Source organism: Rhinatrema bivittatum, chromosome 3, assembly GCF_901001135.1.
Source record: "Rhinatrema bivittatum chromosome 3, aRhiBiv1.1, whole genome shotgun sequence".
Classification (NCBI taxonomy): Eukaryota; Metazoa; Chordata; class Amphibia; order Gymnophiona; family Rhinatrematidae; genus Rhinatrema; species Rhinatrema bivittatum.
Genome location: NC_042617.1, coordinates 490,605,603 through 490,626,035, shown reverse-complemented (window position 1 = coordinate 490,626,035; position 20,433 = coordinate 490,605,603). Strand labels below are relative to the sequence as shown.

The 20,433-nt window shown below is 38.9% G+C and overlaps 1 protein-coding gene across 4 annotated transcripts in view; it reads right to left on the bottom strand.

The window, feature by feature from the left end:
• Nucleotides 1–20,433, bottom strand: part of SUPT3H (SPT3 homolog, SAGA and STAGA complex component) — a 1,115,145-nt gene that overhangs the window by 251,002 nt on the left and 843,710 nt on the right. For all 4 annotated transcript variants that reach the window (XM_029596080.1, XM_029596081.1, XM_029596083.1 and 1 more), the window contains one exon: nt 11,051–11,161. In XM_029596080.1, coding sequence (XP_029451940.1) covers nt 11,051–11,161 — 111 coding nt within the window. The remainder of the gene's footprint in view (nt 1–11,050; nt 11,162–20,433) is intronic.

The window sequence follows — 20,433 nt, the reverse complement described above, 5'->3', positions numbered from 1 at the left end:
CCTTGAGTCTGTTTTGGAAAAGGAAGAATATCAAATGCCTATATATAAAGAAATAAATACATAAATTAAAAAAACTATATGTAAAGGGAAAAAAAACCCATTTTAGAACTGACTTTTATTCAAACATCAGTTTAGAGTCCAGGATAATTCCCAGGTTTTTCATCTGGGCACACAACTCAATAATGAATGGTTAAATCTAAATTCTACAGAACTGAGCTGGGCAAGAAGAGGCCACCACTCTTAAGATCTCTGTCTTACTTCCATTCAGTTTCAGGGAGTTACAGCCCATATACAGTACCTTCAAATTGTCTCCAATAATACATTTAACTCTTGCCAAGAGCTTCACCAAGGTACAAGATTGAATATTATCTGCATAAATATGTATCCTCATCCCCAGATGGTAAAGGTATACATTAAACATGTGAACTAACACTTTCGTTAACAGTGCTTTTAGTACAAATAAATTAGCTTTTGAGAGTTGTAATGCAAAAAAAACTAAGCTAATGAGGTAATGAGATACAAAACAGCTCATTATCCATCAGTAAATATACAAATTGCTTTACAGATACATAAAGGCAAAAAAAAATAAAAAATTAACTACACCTTCGGAAAATATAGTTCTGTTTTTGCACTAAGCCCATGAAATATGAGCATATCTTATTGTTTGCTTTATTTGCATGTCATTAATATTGTTTGTTGGGAAAAACAATTAAAAGTGGATTAATGGCCAGTGCACTTTAGTGCAATGGTCCCATACTGCTTAATTTTCAAACCTATTCATGGTACTGCATTTAACGCATAAGTGAATGCATGGAGATTTATCACAGTATTTTATAAGCTTTATTTTATTTAAAAACGTACATACCACTACACTAGGTTCAAGTCAGCTTACAATATAACACTCATAAAAATAAGCTAATAAAAAAAATCCAAAAACAATAGCCAGCTCTGTAAGTATTCAGATGAACATAAGCTTGCTTAAACAAAAAGTCTATAGTAGCTTCTTAAAAGCCTTAGGGGTAGATTTTAAAAGGTTGCGCGCGGGCGTACATGTTACTACCCCGAATCAATTAAGTATGATACTTGACTTGGAATAAGTATCCAGCACAGCTCACTGCTTCAGCAACAGAGGGAATTAAGTAAAGAGGATTTTTATTCAGACAACCAACAATGGCTGAATTGCACATGCAGGGTAAACAAACGGGAGTACCTTGCTTATTACGGCGGTTACTACCCCAAACCAATTAGCTAGATACTTCACTTAGATGCAGCTCCAGCACTGCTGTCTGCATCGATGGTGGGAGTGGAAGGGAATTGGAACCAAAAAATTACCAATAAGAGCCCTGACCTCAGCGGTCAGAGTAACAGATTATGAAAACAAATAGGTGTGAAAGCTTGATGGGCAGACTGGATGTGCCGTTTGGTCTTCTTCTGCCATCACTTCTATGTTTCTATGTGCTCGCGCTACCCGGCGCGCACGCATGTACGCCCGATTTTATAACATGTGTGCGCATGACCAAAGGTTGCATTGAGGATTGTACACTTTATATGGTGCATATACCGATGAAAAATCCTTATACGTTATTTTGGAAATTAAAAGAAGCCAATAGTTACGCATGATAATGTGTCTTCTGCTGTTGGTGCCTGTAAGAAGCTGACAGATTTCTGTGCAACCTGGATAGCAAGCAGAGAGGAATAAAGCAATCCCACAAAAAGAGAATCAATTTTGGTAAATATTAGAGCTTAAAGAACTGTATGGAAGGCTGAAGCCAGAGCTTTTTAAAATCCGCAATAAATCCAGCTTGAAAAATATGGCCTTTATTAGCGCATTAACCTGCAAGCGCATATCTAACTGTGGATCTAGTATAACTCTCAAACTCTTTGTCGTCAAGGAAATAGGAATTTCAGCATCTTGGACTACATTTTTTGAGGGATTATCCACCCAAGGGAATCCATCAAAAATCACGATTTCTGTTTTTGAGATGTTTAACAGTAAGCAGTTATGAGCAAGCCAGGTCTTAAGAGTGGAACAGCAAAGAGAAAAACTGAGAAGTCACATCCCAAGATGAATGTACTGGAAAAAAAACAACTCTGAATACTGTCAGCAAAGGTATGATATTGTACATTACTCCATTATGTTCCAACTTTTTAAAGAAACTGTGTCTAAATAGGACACTGGGACATAATGGGTTAATGGGTTAAGGGAGGCCAGAATATGGCCAAGTGGAAAAAGATAAATGTTAAAAATGATGGCTGAAAGTGCTAAATCCTGAGGGACTCCTGTTTCAATAGTCCTCCAGGAGGATGTATCTGTTGCTGGCGATTAGAAAGATAGGATTTTAAACTAGAAAAGAACCTTTCTAGCAAGCCCAAATACATACAAACTGATGTACAAGAATACCATGATTGTAACGAATGCTGCGGATATATCTAGGGGCAACAAAAAAACAAATCTCTGCCTAGAGTCAAATTCACATTGGATGAAACTAACAATAATTCTGTGTTGAGAGATTTTCTGAAGCCAAACTGGAAGGCATCTAAGACAGGAAAATCCACCACATAATTGTTTAAGAATAATTGATTTGATTGCCTTTGATAGAAATGGCAGTGAGGAGATGGGGGTGGTAATCTGATAGACATTTACAGTCCAAAGATGGTTTTTTTTAAGCAAAGAACAAACAGATGTTCTTTTAATAACATCAGGAACAGAACCTTTAGATAGTGAAAGTTTGATGATGCTAGTCAAAACTGGAGCAATATATTCTCTTATCATTTTTAAGGCAGCAGTATTATAATGCCAACTTCTGGTACCATATTGGAGTTAGATATTTGAAGATTTATATCATACTTCCCCTTCCATTTATTTACTTTTTTTTTTTTTTTTTTTTTAAAGAGAGTGCATTTTTAGCTCCGAAATTTATATATATGGTTCATGGTACAGATCATGCACCATTTTGGTGGCCTTTCTTATCAATGTCCTTCAGTACATTTGGTACAGAGAACTGGAAACAATATGTTGCCTCACCAGAGACATGTACAGAAATAATATTACGTCTCTCTAACTGTGATAACTCTCTATGAAACTATAAAAAATCCTTTGTCAAACCTAAGCAAATTCATTTTACAAAACGGAAATGGTGTGTGATCCAGTCAGTTGTCTTGAACAGTAGACAATGTACTAAGATCCCTGAGAGAATTCTAGTGTCTTCTACAAGAGAGTGGGAATGAGACCTGCTGCTCATGGCTCTTTGGAAAGTTAGGATACCAGAAGAATATGGAAGCATTGTTGGGCTTCAGCATGACCCAATAACCTTCTTGCCTTCTGCAACACTAAGTAACAAGACTTTTTAAAAATAATCATTATTTATATTCTGCCTTTCATGTTACTTCAAAGCGGATTACATTCAAGTACCATAGGTATTTTCCTATCCCTAGAGGGCTACGAGGATAATTTTCAAAACAACCACATGCAGTGGCATATATGCATGTATGTAGCCACTTTATCATAGCATTTTATAACATACATGTATATTATGAAATACGTGTATGTGACTTTAGATTCCTTACCATAGGCAAATGCTATGTTACATTTATATAAACTTTCTCTGGCTTTATGTTTTTATCAAAGAGGTCTTCTCGATGTTCCATCGATGTGTGTGCACGACTGGATAAAACCCGAGAAAGAGCATTTTCGGTGGTGGTAACCCTGTCTCTGGAATTCCCTGCCAGCTGAACTGCCCCTTCAACTTGCACAAAAACGTTTAAGACCATGTTAAAGACTTTTCTTTATTGGCAGGCTTTCTTAGAATGCTATATGTATGAAATATCATATTGAGGAGGGTTTACCTGGTATAATGGTCTAATGTTTAATTTGTTTTTTGTCTTTTATGAATTTTATTTTTATGGTTTCATGTATTTATTATGGATATATTTGTTGTAAGTTGCCTAGAACTTGTCACCAGGTGACTAATAAATAAATAGTTTACCCCAAAATACATGCATGTATGTAGACCAATGTGCGAATATATGCAATGCATTGAAACCACTTATTTCAATGCATTGAACACACATACTTTACCCATCTGTTTCTTAGATATATGCACATATATTTTACATGTGAAAATAAAGTGTGACAATCATGTGAGTCAGCATTTACACACGTAAATCATGTATTTTAAAGCATATACACATGAATAAAAATACCAGTTTAACTGATTAGTCTACCGGATTGCCCAGTCCTTCTCCAGGTCATCGAGACCCTTTTGATTCTTCAGCTTGAACTTCCCCCCAGTTGACTCAGACCTCCCACCCAGTCAATACTACAGAATAAACATATTTATTATCGCTTATATCAGATAATTATAAGGTGTAAAAATATGTAAGCATGTTGGAAAATGTATGTGTGTGTCTTTTAATATAGCAACTTTTGCACATAACTGTTGGCCTCTCCTAGGAGCATCTATAGACTGCCCCTTTTTCACACATATATATATATATATATATATACACACACACGTGTGAAAGTGAAAATACATGTGTATTTTGGATTTTTATAAAATATGGAATACATGATTAGCGGTTTATACATGTAAATGCTAATTTTTACATGTGTAACATTTTGAAAATTCATGTTTAAAAATTCCCTTTTCAAACCTGAGGTAATGGAAAATGAAGTGACCTGCACAAGGTCACAAGGAGTGTCAGTGAGATCTGAACCCAGGTTTCCCGGATGTGCAGCCTGGAGATCTAACCACTAGGCTATTCCTCAAATAGCTTTAGGGCCTTATGGCGTAATAATAGGTTCTAATGCACATTATGGGCTGGATTTTCAAAAGGTTATGTGCGCCGGGCCTATTTTCAAAAGGCCCGGCGACGAGCGTAAAGCCCTGGGACGCGTGTAGGTCCTGGGGCTTGCAAAAAGGGGAGGTCTGGGTCGGGGCCAGAGGCCTCCAACACAGCGGCCGTTTGCCGCTATGTCGGAGGATCGCATGCCAGCAGTCGACCGGCGTGCGCAAAAGGTTTGAGAAGAATTTGGGGGGGTTAGAGTATGGCTGGGGGGGAAAGGTTAGGAGAAGGGGTGGGAAGGTTAGGTTAGAGCGAATGGAACGGGGGAAGCCTGCGGGAGTTGGTGCACGTAAGTTGCACTACTGTGCACCCCTTTGTGTGCGCCAACCCCCGATTTTATAACTTGTGTGCGCCTGTGCACGCAAATTATAAAATCGGGCGTACATGTGTGTGTGCCGGGTAGCGCGTGCACATGTACGCCCGCACGCTGGTTTGAAAATCTACCCCATATCGTGTATATCATGCAATATATGCAATATTTTCAATGTCCCCGCCCAGACATCCTCCCCTACTACAATGGCATTCTTTGCATGCAATTTGCATTCACAAAAGGTCATTACTAAGCAATTCTATAAGAATATTTTATTGAGGCCAACCAAAAACGTGATCAGCTGCAATAAAATAGCACCTTCCTGGCATGCGTTAGATGTGCGCAGGTCCCGAGGCTCCTGCCGCACATTTAATGCAGCAGGGAAACTAAAGAAAAAAATGCAGCCAAACAGGGAAGTTGAGCGGGGGTCATTGTTGACCCCTGTTTTAACCTGGAGCCACTGGTCAAGGTGGTTCTGCCTCCCTAAAGTGAAAAATAAAGTTGACAGTAAGCGAGCGGTAGCCCCTCCACCCCCATATACAAAGTCCCCCTCTTCTTGGCTCCCCCAATAGCCTAAGTCCCCTTCTCCCTCTGATAGCTATACATCTGCTTACCCTGGATTAATCTGTCCAGCAGGCTACCAGACACCTATCCTTGTAAATACTTGTATCTCTCTTATCTCTCTCTCTCCCTGGACCATTCTCATAAGTGGTCCCTATAATCACAATAATGCTTATCAGTATTGTTGTTTACATTGCATGCTTATTATTGCAATAATTCAAGCAACGCAGCAGTGATAGTTTTTGCAATACAAATTGCTCAGCTTCAGGATGTATCATTTTTGTGAGGCTTATATAGGTTTGTTTACAGCTTTTATTTAGGATTTGTGTTTGGATTTATTTTATTATGTTTGTAATTACTTTTCTGTTTTAGGGCCTGATTTATCAAGGCATTTTCCCATGGACACAGAATGAGAGAAATGCCTTAGTGAATCAGACCCTTAATTAGTCTGTCTCATTTTATTCTGTTACTATCATTTTATGTGTTATTATGTATGTGTTTATGCAATCTGCTTTGAAATATGCAGAATACAAATCATTTAAGTAAAATAAATTAAAAATATTTGCGGTGGTTAGATAACTGAAGCTAGCATGTTACTTGCACATTTGAAATTTACAATAACTTTTCATTGGTAAAAGGGGGAAAAATCAAATGTTGCATTCACTGTAAATCATCAAAAACACATATTTTCTTCTTTTACAGAAGAGATATTAGCATATACATATTTGATAAACGCCACCTAGTCAAGCCCACCCAAAATGAAGATAAGGGAATCTGGGCAAAATCAAATTTTCCTATTAAAAAATATAAAATGTTTCTAAATTATCTGCCTGATTTTAAAAGGGGCACACGTGTACAAAAACAGGGGTTACGCACGTGGCCAGGCCTTGCACACACCGCACGCATTTTAGAACGGGCCCAGCCACACACATAACCTCTATTACACTCTGAAGTACCAGGCCCTGCAAAAGAAGTGGGCTGGGGGTCGTGGTGGGCCGGGACAGGCCATTAGCCACTCTCTCTGGAAAGCACACGCCAGCAGCCGGCCAGCGCGCAGAGATTACTTCTGCTCCCGATTGTGTCGCCGTGCGTATTTTGCTAAAATCCCCCCCGTGCAAGCAATTCAGCTTTTATAACATGCGCGCGCCAGTGCGAGCAGGTTATAAAATTGGCGCATCCATGTGCACAGGGACACGGCGGGCAGGTCTTAAAATCGACCCCTATGTGTTGGAATCGGCTTCCCTTCAACCAGAACTCTGGAACTAAAGCAGATGTTAGGAAACATCCCTCTGATGACCTCAACTCTTGCCCTGGCTTATACCACATAGGTTTTTCCCAAAGATATTGTGGACCATTATCCTTCATTGATCAAAACACCATGGTCAATAGCTTGAATTTGGCCCCCTCAACAACTGGAAGCCAAAGAAGTGTTTGAGGTAAAAGAAGCTCTTTGAAATTGAGACTATTCTAATATTAATCGTGCTGCCATGTTTTACAGTAGCTGAAGTCTGTGAATTCATTTATCAAGTAAACCCCAAAACAACATATTACAGCAACCAAATAACTAACCAATTTTAAGGTTTGAGAGTCCAGATACGAGTGTAGCTGATAAATATTTTTAATTGCAAATAAGCTAATTGTGTAACCAGGCCAAAGAAAAGCTAGAGTCTAGGATAACCCCCAGGCTCTTAACCTATGAAGAGATTGAGACTACATTCCCCTGGAACACTGGCTGGACAGTCAAAGATGAGAGTCTTTGCACATTATTCCATATATATAAGAGCTCAGTCTTATTTTTATTTAAAACCAGATGGCTATTTTGGAACCAAAGTGACAGATTGGTAAGATAAATAGTTTAAAAATAAGACTGCTTTATCTATTTCTTCTCCAACTGGAACTAGGAATTGGATGTCATCAGCAAACTGTAAATATGTCCAACACCACCCAATTTCCTCAATACAGTGGCTAAAGGCCAAATAAAAATATTGAATAGCAACTGTGAACGACTAGAGCCTTGGGAAACCCCTGCTGTTACAGATATAGGGGAGGGGTATGTTGGGAAAAGCTATCACTTGTACCACATGTGACTAATCTTGTAAAAAGAAGGCATTCCATGAACAAACAACTCCTGATATTTTTCAAGTAAAACCTGATGATCCACTACATGAAAAGCACTGGACAAATCCACAAAAACTATAAGAGCAGATTGGCCAGAATTCCAAATACGCAAAAAAATCATCTGACAGGGCCAGATGTATGTTCGATTATACAGGATGGCCTATAAATATTTTATAAATAAATAAATGTGCAGAGTAGGCCACATTTTGGCTGCATAGCTATTTGCTGAAAGTTAAAATTTTTATATAAATATTTGATACAGCAAAACTGCACATGCAACATTCTCTTTTTAATTAGGATCTCATACTCAAACAACTACTCCTTTAAACACTATGCATTAGGAAACTGTGCAAAAGATACTCCTGGGGGAATTCTGCACACAAAAACTTAAAATTCTGCAAACTTTATATCAGTCAAAATAACATAATTTACAGGACAGTCTTTTTAAATTAATACAGAAAAAGTTAATACTTAAAGATACAAAATTTTAAATATTTTGAGCAGAATTTCCCTAGAAATTCACTGTAAAAGAGTGTCCCTTCCACTCGCTCTCCCTACTCCTCTGGCCACTTTGCCCTCTCAGGTTCCAACTCCTCCAACTGCCAATATCTTTCCCCTCTACCTCTAGGCTCAATCCCTTCCACTCTATTCCTACTCCCAGAGTTTGACCCAGTTCTCAGTCTGCCCCTCACACACGCTCCCTCTGTCCCTCCGTCTCTCACACACATGCTCCCTCCCTCTCTCGCATACACACATCACCCTTATACAGGGTCCCTCTCTCTTGCATTCACACCCACACAAGATCCCTTTCTCTCTTACACATACACCCTCAACAGGCTACCTATGTTTTGTCTCATGCACTCCTTCACACAGGCTCTTTCATAGAAACACAATCCCTTCACACAAGCCTGCACCTCACATACACACGATCCCTTTTTCATATACACAGCTCCCAATCTCTTACACACATACACACACTGCTTCAAAATCTCTTCATATAGGCTCTCTCTCTCTGGCACCCATACTCAAGCATCCCCCCCGCTCTCTCTCACACCCCCTGCTCACCCTCCCTTGTCTCTCACACCCCCCCCCCCCCCGCTCTCTCACCTCCCCTGCTGCCTCTCACAGCCTCCTGCTCACCCCTGCTCTCTCTCTCACCCTCCCCCCATACAGCTTTCTACACACATTCACTCTCACAGGGCCTTCATCTTCGTCATGAGCAGAGCGCATCCCATGGCATGCCGGGGCCTTCATATTCACCGCGAATGGCGTGCCGTGGCCTTCATCTTCACTGCGAATGGCACACGCTCCTTTTGTGGCATGCCAGGGCCTTCATCTTTGCTGCGAATGACCGTGCAGGGCCCTTCATCTTCGCCACGAATGGAGCGTGCTCCATTCACAGCATGCCGGGCTCTCCTCTGCCATTTTCTGTACAGATTTTGGCAATTCTGCGCAGGGGAGAATTCTGAGCAAATTCTGCGTTCTGCAGTAGCGCAGAATTCCCCCAGGTCTAAAAAGAATTACACCTAAAGAACACTAATCACCCTGAGACTGATATTCAGCACCATTTGTCTGGTTAAGTTCTGACTTAACTGGACAAATAATATGATTTAAAGTACTTGCACTATCTACCTAGCTGCAATCAAACTAGGTAGAGAGAACATGGTACAAATCTACTCTTCTTTCACCTTTCATCCCTCCAAATCACATTAACTCTTCAATGTTGGTAGCTGTGCTGTTCGTATGTATGACTATGCATGTTAAACTGCCCCCAAAAACCCAACTCACCCCACAAGCCTCACCCCGAGTTCATAATGCCCCCACTAACAGTGGTATAAAAAAATTCAAAAATCAGTGGTCCTCCACATAGGTTCTCTCTTTCTCTCTCTCTCCTCCCTTCTTCCTCTCCCCTCCTGAAACAGGATTTGCGATGAGTTCCATTTCGGCGAATACACGCAGCTGTCACAAGCATAATGCTCAGGAAAAAAGGTGTGGTTATTTCCGGTATTAAATCTCACGATAGTGTGCGTTATGTTATTACATGCAACGTTAACCAGTCCTCATTTCCATTTACTCCGCCCAAACTCCTCCCACTTGAATAAAATTTTCTAATTTGCATACACAGTTTGCGAAGCAGTGTTTATCGCATGCATTATGGTGTTATTGTGGGCGTTAGGGTCTTAACGACACGATAATGCCCAAATGTATTTTGATGAATGACCCCCTAAATTAGCCAGATAAATGCAGAATTTTAGTATTATCTGTCTAACTTTGAGATAGCTGTGGATATTCAGTGGCGTGGGCAGAAAGCTGAATATCTGGTATAAGTTAACTGAATAAGTATCTGGCTAATTTTTCTGCTCACCGTGCTTCTTGTGCAATTTTCAAATGGTTCAAGTTTTGCCTAAAGCACGAACCTGTTGAAAGGTAAAATCTTGCATAACATTTGTGCTAGCCAAAGGATGCACAAAATATATAGTGATTTTACCAAGAACATTTGACCCAATGGATGCTTTGGAAAAAAAGCTGTGACTTAACAGGAAAGTTGTCTCTCTTTCATAAAAAAAAATAATATATTGGATCATTTTCCTACTTTCTCCTTTCTATAAACTATTTCATTATAATGCATTCCATGGGAAATTAACACCCCTCTTTTCTCCTCTGTATCTTCCTCAACAGTTTTCAAATGTTGGTGTGCATTAAAGTGAAATACACAAACACCCAGAAAGCATACAGAAGGAACTGACTGTATTTCATTGCATTGGAACGTTGGTTTAGAAAAAGATCTGGTTTCTTAGTATCTTTAAATATATCACTTGCCAGCTGAATTTCTGATTAATTGAAGGTTACATACACATGTGGTATCGGAAGAGACTTTAGAATACAAAGCCTTTTTCAAATAACTTAAAATTGCATGAATAAGGTAACTGCAAACCTAAATTTTAAGTAAGCATAAAAATTCAAGAAAAAAAGCACAATTTCTGATTTGAGAAAAAAAAAAAATATATATATATGTAGACAACAACTTTTGTCCTTTCAAAACGAGTCAAATTACTGAGTTTTATTTCCCAAGGGAATTATGCCACTTTTATAAAGAAAATTATGCTAACCCACAAATTGCTCTCAACAATTCCAACGCTTCTTCATTTGACCACTTGAAAATCAAAGTTCTTGAAGATTATAAATATAACTTTTTATAGCTCTCTTATTACGTACTGTGAATGGTGAAAGCGGGCCAATCTTGTGGCCATAGCGCCGAATGGCCTCTCTGATGTGGCTGGGCTGGATGGCACTGCTTTGAGCCTCTATACCACAGGCTGCAGCACTCTGCAACAGAAAAACACATAAATTTTTGCTAAATCAAAAACACATAACAGGCCTTCACTGCATAAAATATGAAACTAAAAACCTTCTCAAAATGTCTTGCTATTATTTTTTCCTTCTGGGACACACATCATGCCACACACTATATCAGGAAAAAAAATACACCGTTAACAAATCAAAAATGACTTTTACATGACCTCTGCTTAGAAGACCTATAGGATGTTAGACTCTTGCGTTAAATCTTTCACCTTGTACTGTGAGTAACAGAATGGAAGCAACAACAGCTCAGACACTGTGCAGAAGAGAGAAAGCAAACGCTATTTCTGGAATAAATGAAGACATTCAGTCATGTTAGCTGCATTTAGAGGAGGTATTCTTGGGGATGGGGGGGGGGGAGGAATATGATTTGGGCAGGATCAGGAAGCAACATGGGACAAGCATTCTTCCAACTTTATGTACATTGTTTTTCATGAAAAAACTTCTTGCACAAAAAAAAAACAAGTGGGAATGTCTAACTAACCGTGGCAATTTTCAAAGTGAAAGGACAAGCAGATGTTGAAAATTGCTGCAGTTTGCAGGTTAGTACCCATGGACTCTGCCTCAATGCAGACACAGTTGGAAAATCGCCTCCACAATCACCACCCCACTCTTCTTGCCCATAATCCTGAACAAACCCAAATCAGAGCAAACCCTACTAATGTATATCATCTAAAATTCAGTATGCACGAACTTCATACAAGTGTTACAAATTTGTACATACCTACTACATGTATACCAGAAAGAGTAGCAAATAAGAGATACACATGCATGTATATTAAAAAAAGATGACTATTTTAGACAAACATTAATTTATATTTATTTTTTTGTGGGGGAATTGAAAATGGGGTGAAAAACAGGGTTCCTCCCTCTGTTCCTTTTCTAGATATTCATGATGTAACAGAAAGCCATTAAAAGAAGAGAGACAGAAATGTGGAAATGAGGCAGATAATGTATTCTGCTTGCAGAAACCAAGGTAGCTCTCACAAGCTGTTCAAAACATTACTTCAATACAACTGCTAAGATCTGTGGCAAACAGTGGCCACATTTTTAAATTCAAAATGAAAATATTCATCTTTAAATCAACACCAAGTATATATTGAGCATCTTTGATGCCCCAAATGGAATTTCATACTGCAGCACCCACAATGAATAAACTTTTAGTTAACAAAGAAATAAACAATCTTACAAAAGGCAACTGGGGACTCAGGGTGTGGCACAAGGTTATAACAGAGTAGGTTTTACTAACCAGATAGGACGGGTTTGCCAGAAGAGCAGTTAGGATTCTGTTTCCAAAATTCTGCTGAACAAATTCAAGGTTGGCACTTTAGAGGTTTCAAAATTTAAAGGAATGTAGAAGAGAGATCAAGTAAAGAACCACTGGTCTCCATTAATCTGGAGATGTCTTTGCTTGGTGTAGCCTATAAAAAAGGAAGGTGCTGATTCCCATGGATATCTCTGAATAACTTTGGAAAGGAGGTGCTTGTGAGCCTTGTGAGGCAGCAGTTGATCTGCTAGATGCTCACTTTGCTCATTACAAAGTGAAGTGAATATTGAAAGGAAAAACCGAGGTGGTTAAGTAGTGATAGACGACATTTCAAAACAAACACAATGTTAAACAAAATTCTAAGTTGAGAATATTCATCTTGTGTGAAAACGTTAATGAATTTCTCTTTTGTCAGTCCTCCAAACCCTCAACACCTTTTTGTTTAGTTCTAGTTTGGGTTAAACCTTTCTTTTAAAATTGCTCACATGATAACCAGGGAAAAATATGCACACCACGTACACCTCACGTATGTGTATTTTTCTCCACATATTGAAGAGGCATTTCAGGGGAGGCAGAGTCTGGGTAGGGACTGGACTTATGCGTACACTTTTAAATTCTAAAGACTATGCAGTGAATTTTCAAAAAATTATGTGAAAAAATGTGAACCATATTTTCAAAATGGGTCACATACATGTGCATATTTGCCTTCACAAGCAAAAGTACAGTATGCACATCGCTTGAAAACTGCTATTTTTGAAGTGACTTAGGCTCGAACGCTATCAACGCTGTGCGAGTACATTTATTACAGTTATTTTACGTGCTACGTTCAAACTTTCATGGTGTTTTTCAATCTGGTATTTGGCAGACTGGCTTCTCCAGTACTTACTATCCTTAATAGAGGGCATGGGTGTGACCCACATGGAATGGCAGTTACTACCTTTAACAGAAGGTATGGGGGTGACCTCACAGAACAGCAGTTACTACCTTTATCAGAAGGCATGGGGGTGACCCACATGGAATGGCAGTTACTACCTTTATCAGAAGGCATGGGAGTGAGCTACAGGAACGGCAGTTACTACCTTTAACAGAAGACATGTGAGAAACCTGCATGGGGCAGCAATTACTACCATAAGCAACTTGCTGGGCAGACTGGATGGACCATTTGGTCTTTATCTGCTGTCATTTCTTTGTAACTATATGATAATTTGTTAACATATTGGAAACAAGAGATGGATTTGAATACAGATGATAAACAGTATGCACATTTTTTTAAATGTATAAAAACTATTATAAACAATGTCTCCCTAACAGAAATTCAATACAAGTTCTTAATGAGATTGTTTCACAGAAGCAAGCATTTATGATAAAAATCACTCAGATGAATAAGGGGTGAATTTTCAAAAACGTATGCATGTAAAAGTTAACTTATATGAATGTGTAAGTAGCATCTACTCGTGCACATGCAAGTTCATAAACCTCAAACATATATGCGTACTTTTGCTATCGCATGCACATATACATGTATAAAAGGGGGCAGTCTCGGGGCCAACATTTATGCACATTGCTATTTTAAAAGATACGCACGTAAAGGTGAATTTTCAAACGTTGCCCAAAATAGCATATATGCGAGTAAATGCTATTTAAAATCCTCAAATACACATGTAAATCAGGGTCCGTGAGTCCATTTATCAATGTAAAAAAGAGGCGGGCCAGAGGCATTACAGGCAATAGTAAGTTGCTATTTTATATACAATTTACACATGAAAATATGGCACCTTACTTGTGTGAATCTGAAGTAAGTGATTGTAAATATTGTAAAAGTGAAAAAAAATGACTGGGTGGGGTGTCTGGGTGAAATGGGAGTCTTTAGGCTGAACAGCCAGAAGGATCTTCATGAGCAGCAGATGAAATGGGCGAACTGTTAAACTAATTGTTAAAACTGGTTAGATCATTGCTGTGCGCATGTTAGAAAATCCTGACTTATGCATGTAAAAGCCAGCTTACTGAGGGTAAATGTGTCTAAATAATGCAAGTAAAATCTACTCATGTATACCTTTAAAATTTGAAGTACAAATACACAACTCATTTGCACACACTTATCTGGTTAAATTACGACTTATACGGCTAAGTAGCGCCTTTGCTACTACTTAGACGGGCAAATTTGAACATACCCAGATAATTAGCAGCAGTTATCTGGCTACATTCCGACTTATCTGGCTAAGTAGCAGCAGTCGATACTTAGCTAGATAAATCTTAAAAAGCTCTACTTGTCCATCTAAGTAGTGCTTTTCAGACTTATCCGGGTATGTAAGATAGTCGGATAAGTCTATAAAAAGCACTTATAAGGAGAAGTCAGACCAGTCTATAAAAAGCACATAGACAGACAAGTCATACTTTTCAGACTTATCCGTCTAAGTGCCAATACTTATCTGGGTAATATATATACACACACGCATATTTTTAAAATAGGTAGAAAAAGTATGTGCTTTCAATGCAGTGTATAGATTTGCACATAAGCATACAAATGCTTGTCTGTTGTAGGGCAATGTTAACTGTACTTTGTCATACACGTGTGTTATAAAATATTATTGTAAATTTATGTGCAGCCATATATGCGTGTATATGCCGCCATGTGCAATTGTTTGAAAATGATCCTCCCTGAATTAAATGTCACAAAACAGATGAAGCGCTGGGGTACCAGTTTTGGGCATGTGGAGTTATTCAAGGGTTTTGGAAGAAAGTATCACATTATATTCAGTGTATAACAGCAGCACAGATACCAATGAAAGCACACACAATTCTTTTTGATGAATTAGGGAGGAGGCCCATTTGGAGACAAGTTTACGCCAGTATAAAGAAGGCGCTTTTAGAAAAATCTGTTTATTGTTTTCAGAAGACAAATACAATGAACCAAATCAGAAGTACATCAGCAATCTATATTACAAGATTGGTTGATGGAAAAAGCTCCTTCAATGACACAGTAGAGGAATGCTCGCCACCATCTATGTACTATGGAAAATATGCAGGAAAAATAGGATCACTGAAAGAGAGAAAAGCTTTTCTTGACATATGGAATATGTATCTGCAATCACTTCACAGAGCTAGGATTATGGTATTGAATGACTACTAGTATACTTGCTTCTACAATTTGAGCAATGTGTTGTCTTGATTAGGTTATTGCTATTAGAGTTGTCCATTATGTTACAAATGATGAGAGCTGGGGGATGGGTAGTGATTTTGATAAAAGAAAACAGCACTGGCATTTTCACAGTTATATGTTCCAGAAAGCGTTGCAAACAAATTTTTTCATCTTTGAACGTTAATTAGTTAAAATTTATTTGCAACTTTTTTGGAACATATAATTGCTCTCGTTGACAAGAGGATAGTTTTTTTAATATTACTGGATTTTCACACTGTTAAACATGATGCATGGTAAGGTCAACTGTATTATGCTGTTTCTTTTAACAAGTTGTAATAAAAAGATTTGAACTGAAAAACGTTGCTGTAAGACAAGGTTTTCAAAAGATAATTTATACATTTTTTGTATGTTTTAATAAAGCTGTTATCCAAGAAATAGATGTGCTCTGAAGCTTGGGTTGTGAAAGGAAGTGCAAAATGCACTCCAAGTTTAAATCTAATAAAACATGATCTGCTAAAGGAATGTGTGTCCAGCATACCAAACACATTACCTATCACTACAAACAGTAGTTAATATAAAGTTTCAATGAAGAAAAATTAATTTGACAGCAACACTCAACTGCTGTCAAATCTCTACAAAGAGTCCGTCAGACTATTCCATTTGTGTGGGGAGGAAACAGTAAATCTGTGGGTAGGAAGTGCTCCCTCATAGAGGAGAGTGCGCATGGTGTGCTCTTCTGATATAAATACTCTGACGACCATTTTAGGTTTTGGATTTTCTGTTTCCTTTTGCAGGGGCAGCATGCCATGACTGCCTACTGATTCCTCTGTTGTTCAAGGCTTAATTCCTCCATGGAGGCTTTTATTTTGAATATGGGATTTTCTTTCTACCCTCCCTATCCCTTTTATATTTTTATGCTGATTTATTTGAGTTCTGAGAACCCATTAACTAGGGACTTAGTTTAATTATTTTCTTCACTGCTCTAACATCAAAGGGAGAGGTCCTTTCACTATGGAGAAACCTGCGGCTCATCAGCATCATCCTTAGAGCCATCCAAGGGAGAAGGAGAAATAAGTTGGGCTGGACCCCTTATAGGGCCCATGAACATCTACTGGAGATTTTGGAGAAGAGAAGTAACAGGAATATCGCTCTGATACTAGAGGGTAGAAGAGAATAATTGGTGCCTTTCAGGTACTGTGAGGAATCTAAAGGGTATGGGAAGGCAATGAAGAGGTAGGAGATAAAGGACTGGGTAAAATGGATTTCATCTGTAATATTTCACCTGCATTGGGAGGGAAGCATTAAACTTGCCCTATGTCAATGGAATGGGAGAAACATCAGAATAAAGACTGAATCAATTGGCCTTACCATCTTAAACTTTAAACAAGACTTTGAAGAATCACACATTTATTCAGAAACATTTGTAAAATCAGCTGTAAAGACTATTTTCATCATTTCAAACTCATCAGTAAATGTAATGTTGGAAACCAAAGTCAGCTTCCAGCGTGTTTTACAGCATAGTGACTAACATTCATCCGTGCTGTTACCGTTACTACTGTGTACACGAACTATGAATTGGGACTTAAGTGAATGAAATGCAAGAGCCTGGAAAGTTATAATTTCCCCCATTCAGGGAACTCTGAAGTTTAAGATCTTTTAACATTAGAGAAAAGTTATCACCTGAATCTATAATTGAGATATGGCCACTGGTACCACTATCTGGGTACAATCAGCCCAAGGGTTACATGCAGATTTTAAATTTCAGCGATACATAATAAATTCCTTCTCATAGCTGTTTAATCATTTTCACTTCCTGATCTACACCCCACACAAACATGCCCCTTATGCTTCCCCCAAATACTCAATGATGAATGACAGGCTACTGAAATAAAGTTTTAGTGAAACTGTGGGCTTTAAATGAAACCATATAAAATATGAACCATAATTTAAGATACAAGGGAAAAATCTTATATACAGGAAAAAGTTAATTCAAATACAGGTTCTATGACTTCTGCATGTTTTTACATTTACTTTTTTTCTATATTAGAAGCATCTCATAAATATTTCATACTGCAGACATGGTCAGTTTCATGCAAAGTATGAAGTCAATTGCTTCAAAAGCAGAGGTCAATTTAGAATAATATGCTATGTTCTTTGGCAAACTTCAAAAGTTGGCAAACTTCAAAAAACTTAACAGTAGCTAAAAACAATATATAAATAAAATCTCCAGATATTTTTGAAAGTAAGTAAAAGAAAGCACCTGCTGTTACATGACTTAAAAAATAAAAAATAAATAATAAGTCATAGAAAACAGTTAGGGAACTAAGGGAATGGTTAATGCCCCTTTAAGGACCTCACTGCTTCGTATGATGGTGACTTCCATGTGTGTGATTTATACTACAAACCACTTTGATTAAGGTCTTGAAGTACATTAGATGAGCTGTTTATAATGAGAGAGGTAGCAAGACAGAGCCTCATCTTGAACAGAAAGCTCAAGCAAAGATCCCTGTTAAAGGAGAGAGATTTTAGGCCCAGTCTGAATTTCTGACAACCTCATCCTGATGCATTATGGTATCTTCAGCATTTATTTCATATGGCAGAAGCAGTGACTAAAAATAACACAATGCATTGAGATTTATGTTTAAAACAAACAAAAAAAACTAGAACTGGCAAAAATGTCTCCATCCTTGATCTGGGTTACTTGGCAGTTCTGGCCTAGAGGAATATTGGGCCAGATTTTTAAAAGGTTACGCACACCGGGCCTATTTTAAAAAGGCCCGGCGGCGCGCGTAAAGCCCTGGGACGCATGTAAGTCCCGAGGTTTGCAAAAAGGGACGGGTAGGGGGCAGGGGCGGTCCGAGGGCGGGGCGGAGCCAGAGGCTCCAGGCACAGCGGCCATTTGCCGCTGTGCTTGGGATTGCGCGCCGGCAGTTGGCCGGCACTCGCAACTTACTTCAACCCCAGGCCTTTTTAAAATAGGCCCAGTGCGCGTAACCTTTTAAAAACCCGGCCCAATATTCCTCTAGGCCAGAACTGCCAAGTAACCCAGATCAAGGATGGAGACATTTTTGCCAGTTCTAGTTTTTTTTAGTTTGTTTTTTTTAAACGTAAATCTCAATTCATTGTGTTATTTTTAGCCACTGCTTCTGCCATATGAAATAAATGCTGAAGATACTATAATGCATCAGGATGAGATTGTCAGAAATTCAGACCGGGCTTAAAATCTCTCCCCAGGGCTGAAGTAAGTTTCAAAATAGAAAAAAGAAAAAAGGTAGGGGGAAAGGGCGGGGGAAGTAGGGGAAGGGAAGGTGGGGTGGGGGATAGGGAATGGGGGAAGGCAGCGTGGCTTGGCGCACACTGACCCCTGATTTTATAACTTGCACGTGCCTGTGCATGCAAGTTATAAAATCGGGCGTACATGTGTGCACGCCAGGCAGCGCATGCGTATGTACGCCGCGCGTGCTTCTTTTAAAATCTACCCCATTATGAGCACCACAGTTAGGGTTGTGGTTATCACAGCACATTGGTAATTTATGCTAAATCATATGCATTTCTAAAGAGCCATGTTTTCAGTTCATGTTTGAAACTCTTTCTTTCTGTTGTCAGAAGTAATGATTCTGGAAGAGAGTTCCACAGCTTAGGGCCTGCTATTGAAAACATTTGGTCTCTTATTTGTGATAGGTGTGTTTTGTGTGTTGTAGGGACCTTTAGAAGTCCTTTGTTTTGTAAATTTAGGGGTCTCTGTGATGTGTATGATTGACATGTCACTCCAGTTAAGCATGGGTTAATGTTGTTGATGATATTAAAAATTAGAGGTAATACTTTGTAATGAATTCTGTATTGTACAGGAAGCCAGTCCAGTGCTATCAGCGAGGGGGTGATATGGTCAAATTTCCTTGTTCCTAGTAAGAGTCTGGCAGAGGCATTTTGTAATAATTATAGTAGTTTTAATAGTCTTGAGGGCAGGCCTCATAATAGCGAGTTGCAGTAGTCTAAATTTGAGAATATTTGTGTTTGTACTGTAGTGCGGAAATCCTGTATTGTTAGTAATGGTTTCAGCCAATGTAGTATTCTTAGCTTGAAGTCTTGTTTTAATTAATTTGCTTATATGCTTTTTCATTAAGTTCTCATCGAGCTGTATTCCTAAGTCCCATACTTAATCTGAGGGAGTAATGTTAAAGATTCCTAGGTCTACGGATGGCAGTTTGATTATTGTTGAGTTTCTCTGTAGCCACACAATTTCAGGTTTTTTTGGGTTTAGTGTTAGTTTCAATTGAGAGAGTTTATGTTGTAATGCCTTCATGTATGTTGACAGAGTTAACGTTGTTTTTTCAAGTGTTTTGTTGAAGGGGATGTAGAATTGAATGTAGTCTGCATAAAGGAAGAAGTTGATTCCTAGATTTGCTAGTAGCGTACCTAGAGGTAGCAGATTCTAAGTTCCCTTCCAGTCCACTCCAATTAAGAAGCGGACTGGGAGGGAAATTTCTTATCTCCCTACCTAGTCTTCCTCCCTTTTCCCCTCTCCTCCCGAACCCCATAACCTACCTTAACTCCAGGAAGAATAAAGTCCGCGTGCCAGCCGGCTGCCAGAGCGTGCTTCCCCGGGAGAGGGTCTAATGGCCGCTGTCCCGGACGGCTCTTGTCCCAACCCCTCCCCATCCAGACACCGTCCCCTCGGCTTGCCTCTTTCAAGGAGCCCAGCACTTCCGCATGTGGCTGGGCCATTTTTAAAATGTGCTCGGTGAGTGCATGGCCCAGTCATGCACATATCCCTCGGTTTTTGCGCATCCCGGGCTTTGAAAATTTGGGTTAAAGTGAAGACAGATTTTTGAC